This window comes from Spinacia oleracea, chromosome 3 (genome assembly GCF_020520425.1).
Source record: "Spinacia oleracea cultivar Varoflay chromosome 3, BTI_SOV_V1, whole genome shotgun sequence".
NCBI classification, from domain to species: domain Eukaryota; kingdom Viridiplantae; phylum Streptophyta; class Magnoliopsida; order Caryophyllales; family Amaranthaceae; genus Spinacia; species Spinacia oleracea.
This window is the reverse complement of record NC_079489.1, coordinates 95,587,394-95,613,621: the sequence shown is the minus strand read 5'-3', so window position 1 is coordinate 95,613,621 and position 26,228 is coordinate 95,587,394. Positions and strand designations below refer to the sequence as shown.

At 36.2% G+C, this 26,228-nt stretch overlaps 1 protein-coding gene across 2 annotated transcripts; it reads right to left on the bottom strand.

Annotated features, from left to right (window-relative positions):
• Positions 1–1,337: 1,337 nt before the first annotated feature.
• On the bottom strand, positions 1,338–23,345 carry LOC110798574 (uncharacterized). Of its 2 annotated transcripts, none has more exons than XM_056840590.1 (6): positions 23,143–23,345; positions 22,740–22,890; positions 19,638–19,741; positions 17,926–18,097; positions 17,663–17,803; positions 1,338–2,049 (listed from the first exon to the last, which is right to left on the bottom strand). In XM_056840590.1, the coding sequence occupies exons 1-6, from the start codon at positions 23,190–23,192 to the stop codon at positions 1,642–1,644; spliced, it is 1,026 nt and encodes a 341-aa protein (XP_056696568.1). In that variant the 5' UTR covers positions 23,193–23,345; the 3' UTR covers positions 1,338–1,641. The 2 variants fall into 2 exon arrangements, with proteins under 2 accessions (XP_056696568.1, XP_056696569.1); XM_056840591.1 differs by having other exon boundaries at positions 22,758–22,890; positions 23,143–23,343.
• Positions 23,346–26,228: the final 2,883 nt, after the last annotated feature.

Genomic DNA, 26,228 nt, shown 5'->3' with positions numbered 1-26,228 from the left:
TTGCGATTAAGGTAAGGTGTTTTAGGGTTTCCTTTTGGGAGAGGAAATGATATAGAGAGATACAACGACTAAAACTCTAGCAATAGGACTTCAATGATTGGATTGGATGTCGTTGAATGATATTATTAATCTGATTTTTGGTCTCAAACAAAAATTTGAAACTTATTTGATCGATCATTTTATGAAAATGTAGATAGTCAGAGATTGGGTGAGAAGATAGCCCTTTGATATAAAAAAAAAATAGGTGATTTAATTGGGAAGAAATTTTGATTTAATTCATGAATTGACAGAAAATTGAACAATGAGATTAAAAAAGTTCATGAATGTTATTAATTGAGCAATTGAGAGGGAAAAGTGAGTATTTAATTCATGGTTTGGTTAAATTAAGAAAATTAACGAGAAATTAAGGTGAATGGAATGTAGAAGATTTGAAAATTTATTGCCTTAATGGGAATGGAAAGAATGTGAGTGTCGAGAGAATAAATTGGGGATGAATATGAGTGGTTCAAGCCTTCAAGGTAGACTACAGCTTTTTATTCCAATCAAAGGAAGCGTCGCTTTTATAAAAATAAAAAAATTACTCCTTCCGTCCCATAATATAGTACTTGTTTGACCTATTTTACATGAATTAAGAAACTTGAAAAAGAACATGAGAAATTAATATTATTGTACTTTAGTAGAAAAGTACGCAATTTATTTTATTTTTAAAACAAAAAGACAAAAAACTAATAAATTATGGACCACGTTTTCATGATAGAAACATTAATGATAGGACCACTCTATTTTCTAGGTACAAACATTAAATATTAGACCACATTTTGGGACATCCAAAATGGAAAACAAGCACAACATTTTGGGACACCCAAAATGAAAAACATGTACTATATTTTGGGACGGAGAGAGTAGCTGGTTTCACCCTAATCCATAATGCACAGGGTCTTAATCTACTCACTTTCAATTAAAAAATTCTTTCAGTATCAATTTTTTTTGTAGATAAGTTCACAATAACTTATCGCATAAAACCTAGTGAAAAGTCAATTATGAAGTTTAAATTTAGACGTTGAGAGTACATATATAAAAAAAAAATAAAAAAATAAGTTAACATTACGTATACATTTCCTTTCTCCATCAATTATCAATCTAAAATTAAGACATATCGTGTTGACATCCGTTGTAGGGTAAACTTACCATCACAAGTTAATCAGCCCAGCTACGCAAGTATTTGCTTGAACCACTCCCAAACATTTCGAAGTTTATGGGGCTCAGGTCATAAGGTGGGTTCTCACCAACTCCACCAACTTGTGTTGCTTTTTTATGCATATCATTAACAATGTATATTACCCTTAAAGAGTATAAGGACACTTATTAAAGAAAGAAAATACTATAGAGTATAATCCTCACCACTGCCTTACACTGGAAAAGCGAGCTTGGCAATATCTAACTAACTACACAGCTTTCAATTAACTGCAAATCAAATTTTTGCTCTACCACATACAAAGAGTGGTTATTTCGGCCTCTGTTCCAGTAGCTAGAAATTTGGAATTAAATTCGGAAGCCTTGAGCACCCATGCAAGAACAGATTACAGCAAGGAAGATATATACGCAACAGAAAAGAAATGCCTTTTACATATGGAACAGAACTCAACTTAACATAACAGAGCCATTCCCTTCTTCTAACTTCAACGACCCAAAATTTACATTCACCAATTGTGCAGCTTCTCTGGCTGCAGCTGATGCCCGCTCCGCTGAGGCAATGGCAGCTCTAGCTTTCTCTAATATGTCAGCAGCATGTGATCCTGAATCCCTTTTACCATCACCAACTGGGCTTTCCCCTCTGCTACTTTGGTTTGATACCCTTGTCCCATCGGTACTCAATACTGGCTGGTTGTCGGTATAGTTAGAAATTTGAAGACCTCGTACACTCAGTTTTCCTGTTGAAGTTGGAGGCATGACAGACTGTGCCCCATTGGAAGGCGATGAATTATGATGCAATATCTGGATGGGACGTGCAGAAACTGAAGGATCTTCACGAATTGGCCTCCGACTATCCTATAAACAGTTCTATGCTTTTAATAAACAATAAAACTTAATTTCCCAGCTCAAAAACACAAAAAATCAAATACGAAGAACTAATACGCTCTCTTCACCTAGTCTTGTCTGATTTTTCTAGTTTCTGGTCTGGTGTTATCTGATTTTTCCTAATTTGATATGGCCTGAATGTTTTATGTGAGCGCTTTTTTCTATTACTGGTCTGGTTTGGTCTGAATTTTCTGGTCAGGTCTGGTCTGGTCTAATAAGCAATAAGAATAAGGTGAAGAGAATAAAGCCTAAATTAACGTTTTTGCAACAACTAATATATTCTCTTTGTCCTACGTTATTTCGCAAGATCGCATTTGACTAGGAGATTCTAAATAGCAGAAATGGATACAAAGTAAGAGAAGGTGTAGGTTGGAGAAAGAACAGTGGAAGAGAAAGTTTGGAAAGTAATATGGGACAAAAGGAGTTTAATATTGTATTAAAGTCACGAAACCTACATATTATGTTAGCTTGATGAAGTTTCTTAATCTTACTATGGCTGGTCCAGTGATACTCTGTAAGTTGATAACCATGTAAATAGGCAAAGAGAGAACTTGACCATTCACCAACTAAACTCCTAAGCACCTCATCAGCAAATGTTCCCCCAAATTTAAGATAGAATACTTCCATTGTAAGTGTGAAACATCATCTCCAAGTTCAGTAGTGCAAGCTTTAAGGTAACCAAGATGATATCAACACATACACAAAATAACGTCAACAACTTCCCTTTTACAAAAATAAAAGTCAACAACAATAAGGAATAGAAATAACTGCATTACATCTCTAGAGTGAAACCCCGTCAGTATGGGATCCATTTTTCGTGGTCATTTTTTCATATCTATAGCCATCTCAAAAACATCCATTAAAGCAAGTAATTAATCTTCTAATGAGTGAGTAAAGTATACTTATTCGCTAAGGTTGATAACAGCCCATCCCTGTTTGAAAGGGACACTACCCAATGTCAAAAGAGAAGACTAGATAAAATCTCGGCCTCTTCTAGAAATTGGTCAACCAGGAAAACAAGTGACCACGCTTTTCCTATTCCCTGATAAAACATTATACATGCAATGTCTCAAAGCATCACCTGATAGAATTGTTATTAATTTTGGAGAAGTAGCATAACGACGGCACGGCAGTAGAACTGTACAATCTTCTACATTAACTAACTTGTGTAATTTTCAACAATTAATTAAATTGTGATTGAAATCACAATTATAGGTACTTCTTGCACATATATGAAATTCCTTGTTTGTTTTTCCACCTAGATTAGAGAAAGTGACATTAATGAATTTCCCTATCATCAAACAAGGCCTAAGCCACTTTACAAAATTGTTAGTGGATCCTATTGCATCGTCTGGATACATAGGCTGATAGGCATAACACTATCTACGAGCAAGGTATGCAAAACACTATGGACTTATAACCTTTTCGTGAAGGTTCTATACACAAATTAAATTCGAGTATCACCTTTATGATACTGATATCAATAAACAGTACAACCCAGATGGTTCCTCTAGATTCGTCAGCTTAATACATAACTACAGACACCCCAGAGGTCTTCATACTTTGCAAGTGACTGTAACAGAAGTATAATTGAGAATTCAGAAGATCATAACAGAATGGCTCTAGTAAAAGGCTAGAAACCAAATAATAGGAAGAGCAATAGGAAACAGAGAGAGAAAATAAGGTTGAAGCATACAAGGACATTCGTCACACAATACACATGCAAGACTGGAGCGTCTAGAGCTCCTTTGAGGACATAAAGAGGTCGGGAAAGAAAAAACAATTTTTTTAAAAAATGACTGAACTATGGCACAACTCTTCAAACTCCAAACTGGTCAAAGTTTTAATATACATAATATACGCTTCCTTTGTTTCATTCTCGATGACCCAATGGAATTAGGGCACTTGCAAATGCACTTCTTGAACAATTAAAATCTCTAAATATCATTAAGTAGAAATTAATGCCCCCGAGGTTTTGCGTAATGCACCAAATACTCACTAAGTTTCAAAAATACTTAAATTACCCCTATTTTTTCAGTAATGCACCAAATGTTCTTGGACATAACAAAAATCTAGCGCCGTTAGTTTTAATGATAATCAACTATTTAAAACCCTCATTAAACGGTAATTAAACCACTAATCCCCAATTAAATCATTAACCCCTCATTGCTCTCTCTCCCGTCTCCCAACAAGCTCATTGTTCACCATTGCCCAGCCACCCTCTCCGCAAGCACACGCCGCCGTTAACGGTACACCACCACCCTCGAACCCATAATCTTTAAAGAGCACAGTTGAAAGATTATGCGCAAAAAATGAAGAGGAGTAAGAGTTTGAGAAGAGAAGAGGAGAGAGAAAAGGGTAACGTATCTGGGCTGAAGAGGAGAAGAGAAAATGAGAGAGATGTGCTTCTAGTGGGCTGCTTGAGAGTAAAGTAAGGAAGAAGAGGAAGACGGAAAGCGGGGAAGACGGGATTCACAGATGTGTTCGTATGTCTATGGATCCGGTTTGAATTGTAATTTGTTATATGGTTGGCGTGGTGGGTGGGTGGGTGGGTGGGTGGGTGGGCGGGGGGCTCACTCGAAGCGAGTGGCTGCCATGTATGTAATGCTTCAGGAAAGAAAAGAGAAGGAAAGGGGAGAGAAAGAAAAGAAAAAGGTAGGAGTAAAGGCATAAAGGTAAAGTAACGCTAACGGAACATTAACGGCCGTTAAGTCCAAACTCCAAGGCATTTGGTGCATTTCTGAAAAAATAAGGGAATTTTATGTATTTTTGGAACTTGGTGGGTTTTTGCTGCCTTACATGAAATCTCAGGGGCACTCCATGAAAAAATTGTAAAAAAATTGATATTAAGAAAATATACATTGAGACGAACTGATAAGGCCCCAATTGACAATGTGTTTTTCTAAAGGATAAATCGTCAAATTAGATTATGTGAATAGTGTACAAACAACAATTTTCATCTTAAAAAATCAATTGCGTTCTAAAAAGGTGAAGGTCACAAAAATAAACCAATTCAACAATACAGGTTTAGCGAAGAAGCACAATTTACAAAATTTGGGATGTTTTCTTTCCTCGCATTGTTTTCAAGTTCAGAACTGTTAGCATGATTTGGTATGACATTGGAATGACATGTGATACATTATACAAAATTTAGGAGCTTTGTTAACTTCTAAGTATGATGTTGAGGTAGATACACTTAATTCCCTAGCTATGAGATTTTTCAATCATAACCGGTGCATGCAGTGTTGATGGCAATAGGCAGAGACCAGGTCTAACACAACCAGGACAAACACATGAGACGATGATAAGTCACGTGAACTAGAGAGCATTAAGGCATAAGAGGGCAAGAGGTGGTTATCAAGGAGTTATGTAGGCCACACTTGGTGTGTAAGCTGGAAGTTGACGTGGCAAGAAGCAAAGTTAGACAGCAGGTGTCATGTAAAAGCAGGATCTGGAGTGTGTGTGTATGACAGACCTTGTTGGAGAAGTTGTTTCGTGAAACAGCGAACGAGAACAGTCAAGAGACTTACAGAAGGTTGTGAAGTAGTATCGTAGTTGAAGGAATTATGTCCTTAGACATTTCCGGCAATGACTAAATATAAATAGGAATTAATTATGAAGATAATAAGTTAATTATTTTAGTAATCATATTTGCTTGCTAGAGAATAAATGTGATTAGTAGGACAATATTGATTGGACCTACAACTAAAATATATTAATCCTATAAGGTCACACATATAAGCACTAATTGGAATGGGCCAAAAAGGTCCTATGACAATCGGCCTGTTAAGAGAAATAAAGTTGGGCTTTGTGTTAACCTAAAACTCTCACATTATAATAGTTATAATGTCAGGGAGTTAGGAATTACGTTCATTCAATATCTGACAAAAAGGAAAACACAAAAACCCTAATTCTCATTCTCTGAAACGCCGTTCTTCCCAAACAAAGCAAGAGATTGATTTTGATCGTTCTCTTCCGTACGAGCATACGTGGGATTCAATTGGTGCTTGTGGACTAAGTAGAGGAGCAACAAGTGGGGCTCTAAGATCTTCGAAGCTTGCATACGAACGGGAGAACACGCTACAAAGGTGATTATTCTTTCGTCTTAATCTGATCTATACTATTGTTATGCATGTGATCCTGTGATAGATGTTAGGAAATTGTTTCCTGAAATTCCGCTTTATGCATCTATATAATTCTACAGTGGTATCAGTTTTAGCCTCTTGCATAATATTTTATGATCATGATTGTATGCAACATTATTATTTTGATTCAATTAAGGGAAGATTTATTTATGGCTTGAATTTGCAAAATTAATATATGATATTAATTGATTGGAATTAATAAATCGTGATTTATTTAATTTTTGCATAAAGTAAATTTATAAAATTCCGAAACTTTTATCATAAGGCCGAAATTAATAGTTAATTTCACACAAAAAATTTCGGATTTTTTAAAATTAAATTCGTCAGATTTTAAATTATTTAATGGTTAATAAGATTAATCATGAAAATAATTTGTTAACAATTAAATTTTTGATTTTTAATTTGTTAAATCAATCTACTGATTATCCCCTAATTTTTATACAATAGCCGAAATTTTTTGGTATTTTTTTTAACTATTTATCGGAATTTTTGTATATTAATTATTGAATTTGGTTAATTTTTATGTTTAATTCGATTAATCATAAAATTTAAGGATAACAATTAAAATTCTTGATTTTATTTGTTAAGAAAATTCAATAGATCAGCCTGGTAATTTACTTCGAATTTTTCGGGAAATAATTGTTATTTTTCTGAATTTTTTGAATAAAATAAGATAAGTATGCCTTAGATTTTGAATTATTGTTAGATTTAATTTTAATAAGATTATAAATTGAAATCTAATTAGTAACAACCCTAAAATTCAGTTTAAGGTTTGTTGATTTATTCAATATTTTCTAGCATAATTTTCGGATTATTAAACCCTAATTAAGTTTTTTAATCATTAACAAAGGTTGGATAAAGATTAATTTAAATTAGTTATTGTTGCACAATTTAAATGAAAATTGCCCACCATGGCTGGGTGGCACCACCTGCGACGGTGGAGCCATGGTGGAGGGAGAATTAGGGCGGCCTTCCGGCAGCAGAAGGGGCGGCGACGGGCGGCAGCGTAGGCGGCGTATTGACGCGGTTGTTGCGCCTGGCTCGCTGCGGTTGCGTAGGATCGGTGGTTGGCCTGGCTCGCTGGTCGGCCGGGCTTCCGGCTTCTGCTGGTGGTCGGGTCGGCCGGCGTGGCTGGGTTATCCGTGGAAATGACCCGGGGATGGTGGCTTCTGGCCGGCGGCCCTGGTGGTTGCTGGCTTGCGGTGCTAGTGAGTCTTCGGGAAGTTATTAATTTGGAATACTGCTAGTCTGTTGTTCGGTTCTCAAAAAAAAAAAAAAAAAAAATATTATTATTGAAATCACAGGTTTAATTTTCGCACAGGGGCATTCCGGAAAGTTGTGGAAATCTGTAATTAAAGGATTTCCTAAATCAGTTTAGGATGATTTGGAAAGATATATAATTTTTTTTGTTTCAAAATCGTGTTCAAAAAGTTGGACAGGGATATTTTGAAAATAATTTTTATTGGAAATAATATTTCTATGTTGAGCATAAATCCATAAGTTTTCAATAAATGTAAATTCTTGATTAATGAGATTATTCTAGCTATATTTAAATAGTAATTGAATTAAAATAATAAAGTTTCCTAAAAAACGTCGAACTTAAATTGTTTAAGTTATTATAATTATTTTGGAAATGTTATTTGCTTATTAATAGTTAATAAGTAAATATTTTGTGTTTAATATATTTTGATATTATATGTGTGTATGGAATATATATGATATTTTGTTACAGGCAAGTGACTATTATGGCCCAAAATAGGATAGAAAATACGATCTGTGTATCGTTTTTGTATTCTTGTAAATTTTGAAATACGATCTGCGCATCGTTCTGTATTGTTGTAATTTAATTTAAAAGTTTAAATTAGATTATAAAGTTCGTATTATGAGTTCGATGGAGTAAGAAGGTTCAATCAGAAATTCAAGGATGAAGATCCAAGAAAAATGTACAGGAAACCGAGAAGATTTGAGCTTAAGTTTTAGGGGCCATACTAGGATCACATTTAATTTTATGCATTTTATATTGCCTTAAAATGCTTATTAAGTTTATGTATGTGGTTATTTAAAGCAATGTGTTCACTTTTAATTAACCAACATAGTAAACTTAGGTCCCAAATAATATTGAGTTTATGTGCTTTTCCATACAACACCTATAAAGCCTTAGATCATAAGTAATAGGTTCTGCCAAAGCAGGGTGTTGCTTATAATTCCGGGGATAGTAGAGTAGGTTTTTGAAACTTACATGTTAATGTTTGGTTTAACTCAACAAAACTATCAAAAGACAAAGTTTTGGGTTTTGAAGCTAAGAGATAGGAAAATACAAAGAGTTGTTAACCTGTCTACCAAGAGTTATAATCAGTTATAATTAGTAAAATGTTTACTTACCTCAAGTACTATAAATTAAAGTGGCAGGGCCAAAGTCCGTTTGATTGTAGTGGGAGGGGATCTTGGTTAATTCTTTATTCAATGGGGACTTCTAATTTTGAATAAAGGGTAGTAGTTAATTAAATTTGTTTAATTGCTACTTTTGATAAACATTATATTGAATCTTGCTTTACCTTTTATTGTAGTTATCATGTCTGGTGCAAACAACAACTCTACTTTTAACTTGCGCCCTCTAATTGAAAAAGACAAACTGAATGCTACCAACTTCCTACAATGGCAAATGGTTGTTGTTCTCAGAGCGGAAGGAAAAGAAAGTGTTCTTGACAATCCTCTCCCTGAACCCCTGCCAGAAAATGCTACTGCAGCTCAAAAGCGAGCTAGACAAACTCTAGAGGATAACTCCCTGCAAGTAACATGCTTGATGCTTGCTTGCATGGAACCAGAGTATCAAAAACGTTTTGATGGTGTGGATGCCTACAGCATAATCCAGCAACTGAAAACTTTGTTTCAGAAAAATGCTAGATTGGAGAGATATAAAGCAAACTGCAAACTTCTGGATTCCAAGTTGGAAGAGGGGAAGCCCGTTGGTCCGCATGTGTTCGATTTGATTGGACATTTTCAGACCATGGAGAAATTGGGCTTCCCTTATCCTAAGGACCTGGCAACTGACATAGTCATCAGATCCTTGCCTGAAGATTTTCATAACTTTAAGTTGAACTTCTACATGCAAGGAGGGAGGCTACCCTGCAAGAGTTGCATGGTTCACTAACTCAGGCTGAGAGGAACTTACCAAGTAAACCTAAACATAAGGATGTTCTAATGGTTAGTAAAGGTAAGCAGTTCAAGAAGAAGGGGGCTCCCATGAAGAAGAACAAGGGCAAGGTAGTTGCCAATGAGAACTCTTCAACCAAGCCAAAGGCCACTCCTAAGGCTAAGGTAGTTGCTCAACATGAATGCTACCACTGCCACAAGATTGGTCATTGGAAGAGGAACTGCCCCAAGTATCTGGAGGATAAGAAGACTGGTGCTTCAACTTCAGGTTTCTATGTCATAGAAGTTAATTTAGCTACAACTGCTTCTTGGGTATTTGATACTGCTTGTGGATCTCACATTATTGGTAATGTGCGGGGACTTAAAAGAAGTAGGAGCTTGAGCAAAGGTGAAGTGGATCTCCAAGTAGGCAATGGAGCAAGAGTTGCTGCTTTAGCTGTAGGAGATTATAGTTTATGCTTGCCTTCTGGTTTAATATTAGAACTTTATAATTGTTATTGCGTTCCAGTTATTACCAAGGACATAATTTCTATTCTGATTTTGGATTCGGAAGGTTTTTCATTTCAAATTATGAATAATTGTTGTTCAGCATATTTGAATGGTATGTTCTATGTCTCTGCTAAATTATCAAATGGTTTATATGTACTAGACTTACAAAACCATATCTATCACATAGAAAACAAGAAACACAAACCAAATGATTTGAACCCTACTTACCTATGGCATTGTCAATTAGGCCATATAAGCTCAAAGCGCATAGAGAAACTTCATAAGGATGGAATTCTCAAATCATTTGATTTTGAATCATTTGAAGTATGTGAGTTTTGCTTAATGGGGAAAATGACAAAGTCTCCTTTCACAGGCTCAAGTGAAAGGGCCAATGATCTTTTAGCCCTCATACATACTGATGTGTGCGGACCTATGAGTACTTTGGCTAGGGGAGGGTACGGGTATTTCATTACTTTTACTGATGATGTAAGCAGATTTGGATATGTTTACCTCATGCGGCATAAGTCGGAATCCTTTGAAAAGTTCAAGGAATTCCAAAATGAAGTACAAAACCAACTTGGAAAGAAAATTAAAGCATTACGATCCGATCGTGGTGGTAAATATTTATCTCAAGTGTTTGGTGATCATTTGAAAGATTGTGGCATACTTTCGCAATTGACTCCACCAGAGACCCACAGTTGAATGGGGTTTCCGAAAGAAGGAATCGAACTCTATTAGATATGGTTCGGTCCATGATGAGTCTTGCTAACCTTCCTGCCTCATTTTGGGGATTTGCGCTTGAAACAGCGGCATTCACACTCAACAGAGCTCCGTCCAAAGCAGTAGAAAAGACGCCATATGAGATGTGGACTGGAAAAGTTCCAAAATTGTCTTTTCTAAGGACATGGGGTTGTGAAGTTTATGTAAAACGTTTACTTTCTGATAAGCTTTCACCCAAGTCCGATAATGTCATTTTGTGGGTTACCCAAAACAGACTAAGGGATACTACTTCTATAACCAAAGCGAAAACAAAGTGTTTGTTGCTCACGATGGTGTCTTTCTGGAAAAGGTGTTTATTTCCAGAAAAACAAGTGGGAGTAATGCATATCTCGAAAAAAATTCGAGATGAGCAACAAATGGATGACGTTCACACCTCGTCAGAGATGACCCAGCATGAAAATGCTCAGGAGGCGGTGCATTCTATTCACGCGCCTTCTACCGTCCCACTTGGAAATAATCCATGCGAAGTCCCTCAACCTAATGAGGTGGAAACTTCTCCTGTTGTTCCCCAACGTAGGTCTAGTAGGACCGTCATTCCGTCAAAGAGATATATTGATTTCCTTTTGACAGAAAATTCTGAAATAGAGATTTTAGAACATGAGGAACTTACTAACTGCACAAATGCTTTGACGAGTCAAGACTCCGAGAAATGGCTCAAAGCCATGAGATCCGAAATGGATTCGATGTTTGAAAATCAAGTATGGGACTTGGTTGCTTGGCCTGATGGGGTTAAACCCATTGGTTGCAAATGGATTTTCAAACTGAAAAAGGACAAAGATGGAAACATTGATGTCTTTAAGGCAAGACTAGTGGCAAAAGGTTTTAGACAAATTCATGGTATTGACTATTCTCACCAGTAGCCATGCTGAAATCCATTAGGATAATCCTTACGATTGCTGCCTTTCATGACTATGAGATTTGGCAGATGGACGTCAAAACCGCTTTCTTGAATGGGTTCTTGAAAGAGGATGTGTACATGACACAACCACAAGGTTTTGAAGATCCAAACAGTCCAAGGAAAGTTTGCAAGCTTAAGAAGTCCATCTATAGACTAAAGCAAGCATCCCGGAGTTGGAACCTCAGATTTAATGAGGCAGTCAAATCTTTTGGCTTCCTCAGAAATGAAGAGGAATCTTGTATATACAAGAAGTTGAGTGGGAGTAGTATTGCTTTCCTGGACTTGTATGTGGATGACATACTACTCATAGGAAACGACAAGACCATGCTTGAATCAGTCAAGGAATGGCTTAAAAGTTGTTTCTCCATGAAAGACCTAGGAGAAGCTGAGTACATCTTGGGAATAAGGATTCATAGAGATAGATCCAAAAGGCTGATTGGACTTACCAAGAGACTTATATTGATAAGGCTCTTGCAAGGTTCGAGCTAGAAAACTCCAAAAGAGGTTTCATTCCCATGCAACATGGCATTTCACTTAGCAAGACTCATGTGTCGAAGGACACCTGATGAGGTCAAGCGCATGAGTAATGTTCCTTATGCCTCTGCAGTAGGGTCCATTATGTATGCTATGGTATGCACTCGACCGGATGTTGCATATGCTTTGAGTATGTGCAGCAGATACCAGTCAAACCCAGGAGAGGCGCACTGGATGGCAGCAAAGAATATCCTTAAGTACTTGAGAAGGACTAAGGATAATTTCTTGGTCTATGGTGGAGATAATGAGTTGGTTGCCACTGGATACACCGATGCAAGCTTCCAAAGTGACAAAGATGATTTCCGATCACAATCTGGTTTCATATTTTGTCTCAATGGAGGGGCTGTGAGCTGGAAGAGTTCTAAGCAGAGTACCATCGCAGATTCTACAACAGGGGCTGAGTATATTGCAGCAAGTGATGCAGCAAAAGAAGTGGTTTGGATCAAAAAGTTCATTAATGAACTTGGTGTAGTTCCTAGCATTGAAAATGGCATTGAGTTTTATTGTGACAATAATGGTGCCATTTCTCAGTCCAAGGAACCCAGATCACACCAAAAATCCAAACATGTGCTCAGGAGATTCCATCTTATTCGAGAGATCGTTGAAAGAGGAGATGTGAAAGTAAGAAAAGTACATACTGAGGATAACGTGGCTGATCCTCTGACTAAACCGCTTGCTCAACCTAAGCATGAGAGTCATACTAGGTCTATGGGGCTTAGGCATATGGGAGAATGCCTTTAGGTTGTTTACTTCATGTTTACAATTGTAAAGACATTTATTATGCTTTGAATGTTTGTCAATAAAAGTTCATTCTTATTTAATTGTTTGGTTTAGTATTAAATAAAATGTCCAAATAACTTGTGTTTTCAAATAGGATTATCGAAAACGTTTTGATAATGGAACCCTATAAAGTGAACTGAAATCACAACTTATTAAAGTCCCTAGTCTAAATCACTAAATCGGACATAAGTGATTTATGTGAAGACTAGCATGTAATTAATTGATAGTGCAGTTCCATGGGCTATGGAGACATAGGGATGTCTAATTGATTATATGGATGTATACTTGATGCATTGAGACTTGACCTGACTAGATTCTAAAAGTAGAATCAAACTTCTATATTTAGTGGATTCCTTAGACATGAGTATGTCTTAATAACCACGAGACAATTAGTTTAACCTTGACGTTGTTAAACGCCGAGCAGTAAAAGTAGGTTATAAAGGCAGTGATCAGGTGGGCTAAGAATTGAGTGGGAGTTATGGTCATACAAGAGTGAATAAGTCCTCCTATTTGATAGGAATGGTGTATGGGCCTCTTGATGAGCGAGAACTGAAAATTGCATGGCCATGCGGAATGGGATTAAAATGTTAATCTTTATTTGAACAGTTCGAACTCGGCGATCAAGAAACTAGAATTTGAGAATAACAGTGTGTTATCAAATTTTGGCATTAAGAGACTTAAGGAATTTAGCATTGCGTTCTTGTCTTCGGACAAGTGGGAGATTGAAGGAATTATGTCCTTAGACATTTCCGGCAATGACTAAATATAAATAGGAATTAATTATGAAGATAATAAGTTAATTATTTTAGTAATCATATTTGCTTGCTAGAGATAAATGTGATTAGTAGGACAATATTGATTGGACCTACAACTAAAATATATTAATCCTATAAGGTCACACATATAAGCACTAATTGGAATGGGCCCAAAAGGTCCTATGACAATCGGCCTGTTAAGAGAAATAAAGTTGGGCTTTGTGTTAACCTAAAACTCTCACATTATAATAGTTATAATGTCAGGGAGTTAGGAATTACGTTCATTCAATATCTGACAAAAAGGAAAACACAAAAACCCTAATTCTCATTCTCTGAAACGCCGTTCTTCCCAAACAAAGCAAGAGATTGATTTTGATCGTTCTCTTCCGTACTAGCATACGTGGGATTCAATTGGTGCTTGTGGACTAAGTAGAGGAGCAACAAGTGGGGCTCTAAGATCTTCGAAGCTTGCATACGAACGGGAGAACACGCTACAAAGGTGATTATTCTTTCGTCTTAATCTGATCTATACTATTGTTATGCATGTGATCCTGTGATAGATGTTAGGAAATTGTTTCCTGAAATTCCGCTTTATGCATCTATATAATCCTACATTAGTGTAGATGAATGTTTCTAGTAAGCTGATGATCAAGGTGCTAATCTAGAAAGTTCATGTTTTTACCTGTTCGTGGTTTGGGAACTAAACTTGAGAGCAGTGAGGCTACTACATAGGAATCAAGACAATTGTGGAACATCACATGTTAGCCAGTATACATCCAGCAGTTATGAGAATTATAATTTTAAGAGGAATGCTAATGGATCATTCACCAACAGAGAACTTTATGTGTGATCAAGCATGGTTCTTCTTTGATTAGTGTTTAAGAGTCCTGTTTTCAGCACTCGCTTGAGTGAGTGTTTCGTGGTTTTGGCTCGTGGTCGACTCAAGAATTGGTTTTCATGCAATTTCCCAACTTGTTTAGGATTTTTGTTTCGTGATTTTCAATCTCTAGGTTGTTTAAGAATTGTTCTGAATTCGTTTACAGCTTCTAATTACATTAGGATTCTGTTTCAGTTTCTAGTTCCTGAGTCAATTAGGATTTTCTTTTCAACTCCTAATTAGTTAGACTTCGTTTTTATTTTTTAAGCCTAGTTTGGGTCAATTTATGGTTCCAAGTTGTACTAGGAATAGGATTTTTATTTCAGGTCGGATTAAAATTTGTTTAAGGCTTGCATTGGAATTTTCCTACTCCAAATAGGTTTGTCTTTTCTAGCCTATTTAAAGGCCATGAAATTAATGAAAGAAATCAGAGAGTTGTTTGATTGAATTTGATGAGCTTACGCTATCTAGATTTAGGAAGTTAAACCAAACACACAACCGCGACTTGTGCTTCCTTCATAACCGTGACTTTTGAGTTATCTATCTGTTACTTTTATCAACTTGTCACGTTCATAATCTAAGTTACATTACATACGTGTAATGGACCACCACCAACCTAATCCACCTGTCCGTTTTGGTTACAGCAGAAGGAACAAGCAGAGACAACAAACAACAGAAGCAGGCAGACTACAGGAAGAGCACAACCAAAGCAAGTAGAGGGAAGTGAGCACAGGACCGTTGCCACTGCTAGCAGACAAGAAGGGAGCCAGCTGCACCAATTAATGAAGTGTACTACGCTTATTCTCTATTGCATAAATAGGAAGAGTAGGAGAGAGAGAACGGTGTGTGAACTGTATTGAGTATTGAGAGTTGTGACCTAAAGTCACTAAACTAAGAGATTGATAGCCTAAAGCTATTACTTTTGTAATCATACAATTGAGTAATCCAGAAATCCACATTCCTTTTCTTTCATTTGCTGTGTTTTGCTCTGTTATTCTGATGGTTGTTGTTGAGATTTGCAGGAACATTGCACTTGGTATCACAGCAGCCACGAGCCCAGGGACGAACAAGCACCATGGTGAACTTAAATTCACAGAGATTTGAGGCCTTAGAAGGGGGACTTACCGGCGTCAGACAGGGGATGGAAGGTTTGGAGAGCAAGGTTCAGCAACTCCTTGCCGAAGGGATGGAAGCCTTTCAAAAGACGCTGGCGCAGAACTTCGTTTCCAAGAGCGCAGAGGATACCCAGGAAAACCAAGAGGCAGTGGAAGCAGCCACTGTGCGTTTAGAGGGGAGAATGGATCGATTCAGAGAAGATCAAACCTGTCAACTGGCTTTGATGAAAAGAAACCAGGAGCAGTTTCAAGAAGAGATAAAGAAATTGTTGGCTAACAAACCTCCTGCTCAGAACCTAGAGGGGGAGGATTGCTCGGAAAATCAAGTGAACCAAGAGAGGCGGGCTGGCAGGAACTTTGAGAGAGTTGGGTTCGACGACGGCGGTGGAGGGAACGGCGGTCACTGGAAGTATCACAACCTGGATATGCCGTTGTTCGAAGGGAAGGATCCCGATGGTTGGATTCTTAGGGGAGAGAAGTATTTTGACTTTTATAAGTTGAATGAGAAGGAGAAAATGGAGGCAGCTGTAGTCTCCATGGAAGGCGACGCATTACGATGGTACACCTTCAAATCGCGGCGTCACCCGATGAGAACATGGGTTGAGTTGAAGGTAAAGGTGCTGTCAAAATACAGATCCACAAATGCAGGAACACTTCACGAGCAATGGCTCGACTTCACGAGCAATGGCTCGCCACCACACAAACGTCGACGGTGGAGGAGTATCAAAGGCTGTTCACAGAATTGGTTTCTCCATTAGAGGATGTACCCAAGAGTATTCTAATGGGGCAATTTATAAACGGGTTAAAGGAAGAGATAAAATCAGAGATCCGTTTATTAAACCCGTACGGCCTAGAACAGACCATGCACTTGGCTATTCGGGTGGAGGAGCGAAATCGGGTAAGGGGAGGATTTGGGTCAGCAAGAAGTGGGCCATTTTCGTATTTCAGTAAAATCCCAATTTCTAACCCTCAAAATAATTCTAATTCAGGAGCCCAAACTCCACAAAACAACTCCCACTTGTTTCAATCAAACCCAGCGACTAGAGGAAGCAACTACAGACCAGTGCTCCGTCTTGGGTGGGTTCTCACACATCCAGCAACGCAGCGCCAATCCGGCCGATCACCACCTCCAAATTTTCCGGTGAGACCAATAGATTAACAGAGAGGGAGTATCAGGAGAAGAGAGAGAAAGGATTATGCTTCGAATGTGATGAGAGATGGGGAATAGGTCACATTTGCAAGAAGAAAGAGCTGAGTGTGATGTTATTAATCAATTGGTCTGGTTTCTGGTAATTAGAGTATCTGTGTAGATTAGCAGGCCCGTAGGTCAAGCCAAACGTCATTACGAGAAATTAGTAATGTCCTTCATGAGTCCGGAACGCCGTCTTGTGAGTGTCCTCTGGTTTCACACGAATTTGGTGATACTCTGCCTATTATGGGGAGATATGGGCTGATTGTATTTACCAGTTCATAATAGATGGTCCTCTGGTTTCACACGAATTTGGTGATACTCTACCATCAAAGCCTCCACCATATCACACCGTAGCGTGAGATATGGGCTGATTGTCAGCGTTGGGTCCGAAAACCGACGATTTATATGATTACATTTGTTGTACAACAGGAAAGGGAGGCTTGAGGAAAAGATCTCAGGGGGCAGCTGCAGCTAGCTAACACTTAACAGACATATACCTATGAATAAAATACTGGAAGGTTCCAAATTTATGTTTCACCATGTGGTTTTTGCTTAAAGAGGAAAGGAAATCATGTATTTTATGGTGAACCAGCGACAATGCAGGTAATGAACTAGTGATACAAGCTCCAATACATAACATGCTCCAACGCCCAAGTCCAAGTTTAACAATCATTTACATCTTAAGTCACAGGCATCTTAAGCACATTATTCAACATGCTCCAATACCTTGGTGCAAATTTCCCTTTCAAAGTACTGGACTTTGTCATTAAATCACATCATAGAGGCCTATCTACTGGATGATAAGCAAGGCAAGGGATAGAACTGAAGTGCAGAAGAAATAGCAAGAAAGGGAAAAAAAGCACACCAGGAGATCATCATGTTTCTTACTGAATTCTACTTCAGTTTCTGAAGAATCCCAGTTGACATTATACTCTTTTGCAATATCCTTCAGAAGCTTGAGTCTTAGTTGTGCAGATGGGGCATTAGCAGAAAGTTTCTCAATTATCTGCAATGGAAAGACCAGAGAATCCAAAGTTGTAACATATAAATTCTAGAACAACGATATTGGATCTTCTACCACAATATCATGCATGAAAAAGTGTAAAGAAAAGACTAGTTTTTCTCAACTGTACGGTTAACACTAGTATCAGGCCGGAGTTCACAGACAGCTGAAATAAATTCCTTTCCATATTTTGAAGTGAACAGATTTTTAACTTGCAGGAGGTCCGGCAAATCAGAGCACCTGGGAGCTGCAAATATTATGCTTGCTATAGCCTCCTGTAACTCTGAAGGACATTGCCTACAATCATATTTGACAATCGTAAGTACTATACTGTTTACAGAAGAATTTACGTAAAAGAAATATTTCTTTGTATTAATCACGAAAACAATGAGAATAGCAACCATAAGGCCCACAAGCAGGTGGGATAGAAAGATTAAAAAAGAACACGTAAATTTTCTCAACAAAGCCCCTGCTCCCCACCTTGGCACCTGCACCTCATCTTGTATGGACCTTGTCAACTCGTATGTAATCATTACAATGAAGATAAGACTAAGGCCATATCCTCGGAGTAAACCATGGGAAAATCATGCACACTCTTATTCTAACATTTGTTGCATCCCTGTATATGTTCTTACTTATGAGATATGTTTGCCAGATAGCATATGCTCCTTTTTATCAACAACACTAAACTACGTCTTTTGGTACCTTATTATAAGTCTTCTCGACGGCGGTAAAAATCACGTACATTCTCTTTTATTTTAACAAATTGCTCTATTGGTTCTCTCGGTAGGTAAATGACTTCTGTATTAGGTCTCCTATGAATAAACTCAAACTGGTTATCAAACACTTTCACACACTTACTGAAATTCTCAGTTTTTGGTCTATACCCATTTATTCTCCCATTCTTATGACTTCATGGTATAATTTATTATTTTTTTCCCACCATAATTTGAACAAATTTGCACAACACCTTTGTGCTTGTAGATGGGCATAAAAGTACTCCTGCAATCACTTTTTGGTTGTCCATCACTTGCCGAAAAGGCGTGCTAGCAATGAGACCAACCCTTGCCTAAAACCATCACCTCACTTTGCAATTCATGTAGAGATCCCTTTCGACACACCAACATGATTTTCAAATTCTGCTAAAGCAATCGCTGAAGTACTCTTTCCACCTACCTTTAGATAGTTTGATCTCTATACTAGATCTCTAATCTTCATCTCAATCCATCACACCATCTTGTAGATATCATTTCTCTTTCTTTCGAACCAACTAAGCTTTGCATTCCAAACCGCTTCCTTCAATACAATATTCTCTTCAGTCCTACACGTTACCAGTTCAGCTACCAACCTAGTTTCCCTAATCTCCTTCTTTACTTTATTTTCTTCCACCATGTTGTATCTCTATACCGACCTACCATTAGTGCTCTACGAAAAAGAAAGTGCACCTTATTGTTATAGGCAGTACCATCTAATCTCTTTAATTAGACTTCTATTATTATCAGAATGAGAAGACACAGGGAGACGTCAAAATCCAAAACTCATCCTCCATAGATGAAATCTTACAGGTAAAAAACAAGATCACAAACACAAACATATATAATAAAGTAATCTGGAACAAATATTTACATGACATAGAATAAACTATATTTGACTTGAATCGTATTAATCCAAGTTAAAAACTTTTAAGGAATACGTAAGCACTAGCCTCCTCATGAAGTGTGAATGTTCTGCAAGCATGACAAGCAGAGAACTAAAACACATTTTCCTTTGCTAGTCCAAAATGCATCCATCAAATATCAAAGAGAAAAAAGTTGGTGAGATGTCTTAGGTAAAATACCTCTGACTTTCAAGAATAGGCACACGTGCAAGAACAAATTCACAGAACATCTCCAAAATCTCATATGCTTCCCATATGTTTTGTTCTCGTATAACATGCTCCACCTTAGAAAAGAAAGTCAGAATGTACATCAGTTGTACGATATCTCACATAATATGCATCAGCTTAATATGTTAGAAATACTAAGAAATATCAAAACGGAAAATACAGAAACTAGATTAAGGCGTGATTACACTTTCTTTAAGATTATATTAGCCACCATCACTATGTTGTTGGGTTTAATATGGCTAATTACCCCCAAGAATACTTAATCTACAGAACAGAAGTACAACAGATTTCTATTCTCCATACACATGTTAGTAGAAATTATTTTGACAGAAAAGAATTGGCAGTTATCAAAATAGTCATTTGATATTATCCTTACATATTGATTAATATAAAATATCATTATTTATACTTCCTCCGTCCTTTTTTAGTTGACACATTTCTTTTAATCACGTTCGCCAATGCAATATTTTAATCATAGGGGAAAATTATAAAAGTTGATATTATAAATCTATACAATGAGATGATTATAACAAGACCCTACATGACTATATTTTTCTTAAATATAAATCACAATTGATAATCAAAGTGGATTGTATGAATAATGTCAAAAGTCAAACTTCTAAAAAAGAACGGATGAACTATTAAACTGAAAAGAAAATTAACGTTATATACGACCAGGTTCTAATGAGAACCAAGTCTATAATGAGAATGAGAAGCAAATTCCTTAAAAGTAAAGCAAAAAGACATTAAAGTAAATCATATTAACTCAAAAGTAATTAACCAAATATGCAATTCTTACACTTTAGATTTTTAACTTTTAAGGAAGAAATCATATCAATAACCATAATTCCTTAAAACATCAACATTGAAAACTAACATTTCAATCTCTTTTATTAAATATCGCTTTGGTCTAGTTTACGTTAATTTTAATACTAAAAGTAAATGAAAAACTAGTAAAATAAATGAAATCGGTCAAAAAATAAATGAAATTTCTTTAAAGTAAAGAAACTGGGAACCGGTTTGGAAAGTTCCATAATTACGAAAATCTCATTAATGACACGTGAATCATTTGGACCATTCGAATTTGATGATCTAAGGACCCATATTGGATCGTTTTGACGGAACCAATTTTCTGCATTGGAAGGAGAAGATATCGTTCCTACTCACTACTTTGAAGATTTTCTATGTTCAGGATCCATCAGGTAAGGACATCAAAGGGGTGATGATTGTGGAACATGAAAACCACACCGAATATGAGATATTGTGTAGAGGGTATATTCATTGTTTGTATGATCTCTATACTCCAATTCAGTTACAAAGGAGATGTGGAAATCACTGGAATTTAAGTATGGTGCTGAAAAACGAGGAGAGGTGGAAATCACTGCTAATTTAATTATGAATTTCTTTAAATTGATTTTTAAGTTTAAAGAAGTGATGATAATCATTCCTAAAAACACTTCTATACTTGATCAAGTTGCATGAATTTCTTATATGAACTTTTAAGTGTAAAGAACTGATGATAACCATTCGTGAAAAGTTGATTGTGAGAGGGATTATTGCCAAATTAGCACCGTCCTAGAATGCTATTAAGAGGAATGCACTTTAGAACATATACATAAACGCTTACGAATTGAAGAGGAAACTCAAAATCGTAGAAGGATTTAAATGTTGCTTCTAGTTCTAAAATGAATTATGTAAGTCGGAAGAATCAGAAGGGTAAAAGAACGGCAAACAATAACTCTACTTCTTCTAACCCGAAAAAGGGTAAGGGATATTCCTGAAATTCTTTTTAGGATGAGTTACAGACTCTTAATGACATTCTAGTGATAAAGAAATTTCACCTATATAGACATAAAAAGTGGTGCCACTTCTAACAAAAGTTTTTGGGTCAAAATTTTGTAAATGTACATCGTGAGCACATGGCCATAGCCATAATAGTGCTACTTTCTTAATAAACATGTTGTGTGTGTGGTTTTTCGGTCCTAACATAGGGAATATTTCTCTATATATCTAATTATGCTTCGGTTAAGTAATTGGTTCGAGCTAATATTTGGGCTTGGACTTGGACTTGGGGCAATGCTAGTGTGTGGATTGGATATATATTTCTAATCATAGATTTAGCACTTTGCACGAGGAACGAGCACACACGGTTTAATTAGGATATTAAAATGGTTTCATTAACAGTAATTTTTTTATTAGTATAAACTAGTAATATAATATGAATAAATAATTAAGGATAATATCAGATGACAATTTTGATAATTGCCAATTCTTTTTCCTATAAGTATTAATTGACAGAAGTTAAACGTCAGTTGGTTTTATTCATCTCTCAAAATAACTTCGACAAACATATTTATGGAGAATAGAAATGTGTTCTACTGTTCAAGTATTCTCGGGGTAATTAGTCATTGTAATCCCGGCAGCAGAGTAATGGGGCTAATGTTGTCCTAAGAAAGTGTAACGCGCCTTAATCTAGTTTCTGAATTTTCCAAAACTATCGCCCTCTCTTTTTTCCCCCTCTCATTTCTCTCTCTTCACCCTTCTCTTCTAGGGTCTCAGATTTTTTGGCCATTAAGGCGGAAAATAATATAATTTCCGAAGAACTTGTTTTCCTTTCGGTTTTTGTTTTACTCTTTCATTTTGTTGCTAATTTTTGTTCCCAAATTTTATGGGTTTTTCCTAACTTTTGCTAAGTTCTTGATTTTCATTAATAGTGATGAGAATATTTTTAGGGTTTCAATAATTGAGAAGGTAATCGGGATTCTTATAGGTTTACGATTTTAATCAACTCGTTGATCGAAAAAATTCGTGCTCATATTGCAAATGGCTCACTTAGAAAGATGCGAAGATATCAAAAATAATTGCTCGCGTCGATCTAGAAGTGGTGGAGTACGAGTTGTGCTTTAGGGGCCTGTGGTTTAGAGATCTATTTTATCTTTGTGGAGGTAGTATTGCCATTGTTCTTCCCCGTTAAAAGCAAAGAAAAAAAAAACTGTATTTTCCTTTTTGATATTTCGTAGTATACTTTCTAACATAATAGGAGCAAGATATTACATGACATGGAGCAAATACCCGTATTCTAGCAATGGCTTCCTGGCCAGTCCGCAAAAACTGAGCTATCTCCTTGCGCATCTGCTTGAGCTGGGCATCTCTCCTATTTTGCAGCAATTTGATACGGGAGATCGCCAAATTTAAGCAAGTTTTGCTACAAATCAAATACCAGCAATTCAGCATAATAATTGCCTAAACCCCAAATCATTTTAAGCATGTTTTGATGCAAAACAAATGTCAGCAATTCAGCATAATCAATTCACTAAACCCTAAATCAAGTAAAAACTAATAGACGCAATCTACATCACAAAAGAAGGGTAATTGAAAGATCGAAATGCCATAAACCAGCAACAATTGAAATACAGAATTATGATTTGAAGAAAAGGGTAGTTAGTAATGAGCTAACCATCTAGTGCCGAGAACACCCCGACTGAAGAGCTGATTCAACACTGACATTGGATTGAAACCAGAAAATTATGTAAACCCTTACGAAATTCGGGGAAGATTTGTTCTTCGTCACACTTGTGTGAGTGGTTCGGTGGAATTTGATTGAACTGGCAACAATTGGCGTCCCATCCCAAAATTCCCCCAATCAATCGATCATCAATAGTCAACCACAAATTCTTATTTACAATGGGTGTACGATAAATATTGTACACCAAGGTAAAAGTTAACCCAAAATGCTTAAAAGTTAAGCTTATATATGTAAAAGTTATCTATTTTTAAGTGATAAATTTTTTCATTTTAGTAAAACTTATTTCTTCAAAATCACTAATAATGTATAAAATTAATCATTTAACCATTTAAAATATTTATCTATCAATTTTTTTTACTAATATAAAAGTTAATCAAAACTAGGTTAAAGTTACAAAGAAAAGGGTTAAAGTTATCTTGGTGTACAATAAATTTATTGTACACCTTGTGCGCACAAGACCTTTTGATAGTCAACTACTCGTTCTTTTTTTTTTAATCCGTCAAATAAACTTTTAAAAGTTCACAAAAATTAACAAAATATATTTTAGCTACGGAAATAAGTTTAATAGGAACACCAAGGTGAAACTAAGCATTACTATTTCACAGCCCTTTTTGTTGTTTCATTCTAGAATATACTTCCTCAATACCGGCAAACGTTTGATTAGATCTTGTTGGATTTATTTCAATACGTATTTTTAAAATATCAACTTTTTATAATTTTTGCTTGAAAAGAATTTAAGATATTAACGATTTACATTGTTCATCGGCATGCGTAAAAGTGATAAACTTTGTGAGTATTTATGAACGTAGGAAGTATATTACATATACTCGGGTGTATTGTGCACCCTCTCACATTTTCTCTTTACATATAAGAAGAAAATGTGATGAAGACCACCAATGGATATACTCCGTAAAATATAATATTGGGTGCACGTTACACCCGGGTGCACCTAATAATTTTCAGTTTCATACTACCCTAAATACTAGCAACGTTTGAACTTTTTATACTATTCACATATTCTACTTTGATTAGTATGGGTAATTTATATGTCAGATAAAATATAGTCATGTGGAATCTTGTTAGATTCGTCTAAAGGCATATTTTCAAAACATCAATTTTTTATAATTTTTGCTTGAATAGAATTTACGGTTTTTTCATGAAATGCCCCTGAGGTTTCACGAAATTCACCAAATACCCCTGCGTGTTTCAAAATACATAGTATACCCCTAATTTTTTCATACTGTTCACCAAATACCCCTATTATGACTTTCCGTTAGTCCTCCGTTAAGTCATGTTTATAATTCACTAATTGCACCTATATATAAACTTTTTGCATAATATACACCTATTTGTAAAGTTCTTTGCACCAAATACCCAAACTGCCTTTTTTCTTTTCTCTCCATCCCTTCTTTCTCTTTTCCTGATCCATCTTCTCCAGTACTCCTATTTGCTTTGTCAGTTTTCAACGGGATGATTGTCCTTGCAAATGTGTGTTTTAGTGTTGTTGTGTTGGTGCTTTTGATGCATAAATCAAGGTTGTTTTTAGGTGTATACAAAAAGGGTCCAAGCTTGGTAGTTAAATTTCTAAATCACTACATTGATGATGCCATATACGAAATACTCTGTATTAGGTAACTACTCCATCATAATGAAGCATATTCAGTCCAACTAACGACTAATCCATATTTTACGCTTTGCAACAAATCTTTCATCGATTTCATTGCTATAATCATAATAGATTAAACGGATTTTTCATGAAATACCCCCGAATTTTGGCGTAATTCACCAAATGCCCCTCGACTTTCAAAAATTCACCAAATGCACCTCACAAATGACTTAATACCCAAAATACCCTTACTAATGACGCGCCGTTAGTCCTCCGTTAGCCTAATTTTTAAATTCACCAAATACCCCTATTTATTACTTATTTCACATAATACCCTTATTATGAAACTTAATTCACCAAATACCCATAACTTAAAATTACCCATTTTGATGCTCCACGGCTAGTTTTTATGTTTGAAAATTAGTCTTTGCTTATTGTTTGCTTATAAAAACCCCTTTTCTGACTATTTATATTGTTTTGTTAATTTCTTATCACTTTTGTCATGAGTTTTCTTTCAAAATCACCATCCACACCCATGAATCCACATATGTAAGAGTCCCAAACAATTTCTAATATTGTGGGAGGAAATTTCCATTCGAGGCTCCGATACAACACTCAGTAAGTTTCAATTATGATCCAATAAGTTCAGGCCTCATCCAGTAAAGACAATGCACTTTAGCTGAGCAAAAGGCCAAAAAACACCCCTTTTCAAAGGAATCTTATGTGAGTGAAGCTGAAGTAATTCAATTTAAATCTAACACCTTAATTCTCTTATTGTCCGAATGGTGAAGAGACTAAGAAATCAAGTTCAATAACGCATACATTTTTATCACAACCTCGATTTCAACTTGGATTCATGATGTGAAAATATTGAGTTTGGAGGCAAATCTTTGTCCCAAGATTCGTGTTTTTTCACTAGGTCATGAGATTTGGAACATACCTTAGTTTCATTTTTTTTTCTTGTTCCCTCAAATCCAAAAATAGATATTTGTCCATAAATCTGACTATCTCAATAGGACCTAGCTCAAAAGAAAAGTGGGAAAATCTTTATGCCTCGACTGTAAGGTTGAGAGAAAATTAGGAGATGGAAGAAAGATGTTTGGAGGCAGTAGAGACAAGAGACAAAAGGGAGTTAACGTTAAATAGGTGGCATGGAAGCGATAGAAGCCGAGGTAGCTGGAACATATGCGTTAGAATAAAACTAATAAGAGCTTTATTTTTAATCTGTTTGCACATGTTAAAGATATTTCCTATATTGGAAAAGGAATACCTCCCGATTGCGTGGTAAATATAATTACTTGGTCACATAAAGAATAAGGTACAAAGGAAGTAGCTATTTTCTTGAGGAGTTGCGACGTTTTGAGGTGTTTTTAAGTTATTGGTATTTGGTGAACTAAGCTTCAGAATAAGG

Coding starts and splice junctions, on each gene's coding strand:
- LOC110798574 (XM_056840590.1), bottom strand. CDS start 23,192: ATGTCAGTGTTGAATCAGCTCTTCAGTCGGGGTGTTCTCGGCACTAGA. Junction 22,891..23,142: donor GGTGTTCTCGGCACTAGATG/GTTAGCTCATTA, acceptor TTTGATTTGTAG/CAAAACTTGCTTAAATTTGG. Junction 17,804..17,925: donor ATACTAGTGTTAACCGTACA/GTTGAGAAAAAC, acceptor TTTCCATTGCAG/ATAATTGAGAAACTTTCTGC.